Source organism: Anneissia japonica, unplaced genomic scaffold (genome assembly GCF_011630105.1).
Source record: "Anneissia japonica isolate Jap-2015-1 unplaced genomic scaffold, ASM1163010v1 scaffold285021_len193445_cov190, whole genome shotgun sequence".
Taxonomy (NCBI): Eukaryota; Metazoa; Echinodermata; class Crinoidea; order Comatulida; family Comatulidae; genus Anneissia; species Anneissia japonica.
In genome coordinates this window covers 158837-161642 of record NW_022718003.1, presented here as the reverse complement: position 1 = coordinate 161642, position 2806 = coordinate 158837, and the positions used below count along the sequence as shown (strand labels likewise).

Here is a 2806-nt window from a genome sequence, read left to right as displayed (position 1 = left end):
GCACCTAACACTGGATGGAAACTCGCATATATTAAAGCATCTGAAAAGTTCACGTCACTGTAAACAATCAGCCAATGAGGACTGTTTCACAATACTGGACTCCGCCTCTACAACCCAAACTCTAAAAAATCAAAGAAGTCTTGCATATTCAGTGGGAGCAGCCCTCACTGAACAAACAGCTTTTTCATGTTAATTTATCTTTGTCATTCTAAATTCATTCCATTCTCCCCTTAGTGGCATTTAAAACACTGCACTCTGATCTTATCTTATCTTTTTTATATTTTGCTTTGTAGTACTGTTACGGTTCATTCCACAATTTTTTTAGCTTGCATACATTGAATTTTTACTTCCCTATATCAATGATTGCCTGCGTGCAATAGATAACTGACGATGGTAGTGGACTGCCGAAACATGTCTTATTGGGGCCGTTAAGGCCATAACTTATTGGATTAAATACAGGCTTTGCCTAGGATGAAAATACGATCTGTTGTGTTGTTTTTGAAAATTATTAGCTGTCTGCTGTTCAATCATGTGTATAAGAGACAGTACATACATACATACTGGGGTACATATATATATATATACTGCGACGGCAAAAACAAATATGAATATGCGCCAGTTGTGTAGCAATTTAAAAAGAACGTAAATGAATAAACAAAAATGTTTAAAAGAACAATGCATCCTCATTTTTAGAAGGTCATTACCAAACGTTTGCGTTTTGGAACGCCCCGCCGGAAATATTCGAGGCGGCAGGTCTGTTAAAGGAAATATCAAATAGAAACATATAACTTATATACATTGTACAATGCGATTGTGATTATTGTAACACATGAAGAGAATGCGATTAGACTCCTACGCGAGTACTAGCCTATATCTTTAAACAGGAGACTTTAATTTGTTCGCTTATTCAAATTAATGCTTTTTTTTACTATTGGCTATTATTTTATTTATTTTGTATACATGGATATACAATATATTTTGTTTTAACGACTCATAATTTATTCACAACTTTGGGAGACCATTCGAATTAATTATATTTGGATGATTCTAATGTTCCATTTTATTTTATTTTCAATAAAAAAACTGAAATTTTTATCTTAAGGTTTTAAGGTATACGGTAGATTTAGACGGGTTTTTTTTTTAATAAAGTCGTTTAAAGCCTTCTTTCTAATTTGTACTAAATTACGGTAAAGCCATTCTATTCATATTATTTATTTATTTTATTTTATTAATCATCAAGCTACATTTAGATTTGTAAATATAATTTCATTTTCTATACAGTTATATTAATGAATAATTATTTTTTAACTGAATTTAAATTGAATTTAATTGATAATTAAATACTGAGAACTATTTACTAATTATCAACAACAAAATTAAAAATAGACCTATCTAATTATCTTCTATTTTTCTATACTACAGTATTTTAAAACTCACTGTATTGGGAGAAACTTTCTTGTAGAACAAGTGATATAAACAGTAGTACGATCATACTGCAATCCATTTTTCCGAACTTTTCAGTCTTCGCTGATATATCAAAATTCGCGTGCGTATTGCTACATCACATCTTGCAGAATTAGCACGAACACGGTTCGAGAATACATAATATACTGTTGGTCACGTGGTATTGGATAACTTTCGGGGAGGTAGTGACCGCGGTGATACACTTTTTAGCACAATATTATTTCCTTGGGGACTTCAATAAAAAGTATAGTTTTGCCAAAAGACAAGCCAGAGATAGTTTTGTTCCAGGTGGTGCCTCATATTTCAATCTTGTAACAATATAAGTTATAATTTATCCATCTACAAAGCGATGCCTCGAGGTCAACAGACTCGTCCAGCACAATACTTATGCTATGTTTTGTTAAAATGCATAGGCTCAAGGTACGGTACATTACGTTCAAAGAAGGAAAAGCAACTTTTGTAATTCGACCATAGACCTAGATATACCAATTAAGGAATGATATAGATAGGCATAAGGCGCACGGGAGAAACAGGAAGATTGATAAATAAAAGTGTATGGTAGGCCTAGATTAAGTGTGGATAAAGATTGATGACTCTAGCAACACACTATATACAGTATACCATCCAATTCCAGACCCCTGTAATTCCGAGACCCCTCTAATTCGAGACCTCTTTTTCGAAGAAACAAAACGCTAACCCTCCAGTTTTGGTGACCGAACCTTAAGACCAACACAAATATTTAGGTTGTTTGTGAGAAATTGCCTAGGGTTAGAATTGCACGTATATCCCATAGGTCTATGTGATGGGTATGATACTCGCATTGACAGCGAGATACTACAGGCTTTAATCCCGCCCCAGGCATTTTTTTTTTGTTCAACTGAAAGAAAAAGAACTTTTCGCTGATGAGCTATGCTTGATGCCATTATTACATGTTCTTACTTGAGCAGTTAATATTATTTATCTATTTGTTGATATTGTGTTTACGGTACTACGCAGCAAACTTGATTTGAAGATTTTTTACTTTGATGCGACCTATAAGCTTTTCTAGCTAATTCACAGCTCCACTGGTGTGAGCGTTTCAGTTAGTTGTAAAGTTGGGGTTTAGTGCTGCACGTATATACTATAGGGCTCTGTGGTCTAATTGGAGTTTTTTTTTAATACAACTGAAATATAGGAACTTGAATTAATTACTAAATTTTCCTTAAATAAATTGATAATAATTAATTTAATTTTCTCTTCTTTTTATATTATGTTTATTGTATGTGATTTTTTTAAATGTTTTCCCCAACTTTTGTTGGTTCTTCTTAATATTTGTATCTATTTGTTCATATGCTGTTTATGG

The 2806-nt window shown here is 32.9% G+C and overlaps 1 protein-coding gene across 3 annotated transcripts in view; it reads right to left on the bottom strand.

Annotated features, from left to right (window-relative positions):
- The window catches only part of LOC117110412 (hyalin-like), a 20232-nt gene extending 18713 nt beyond the window's left edge, over window positions 1-1519 (bottom strand). For all 3 annotated transcript variants that reach the window (XM_033253111.1, XM_033253112.1, XM_033253114.1), the window contains exon 1: window positions 1438-1519. In XM_033253111.1, the coding sequence (XP_033109002.1) occupies window positions 1438-1504 (67 nt within the window). In that variant the 5' untranslated portion in view covers window positions 1505-1519. The remainder of the gene's footprint in view (window positions 1-1437) is intronic.
- Between the last annotated feature and the right edge of the window lie 1287 nt (window positions 1520-2806).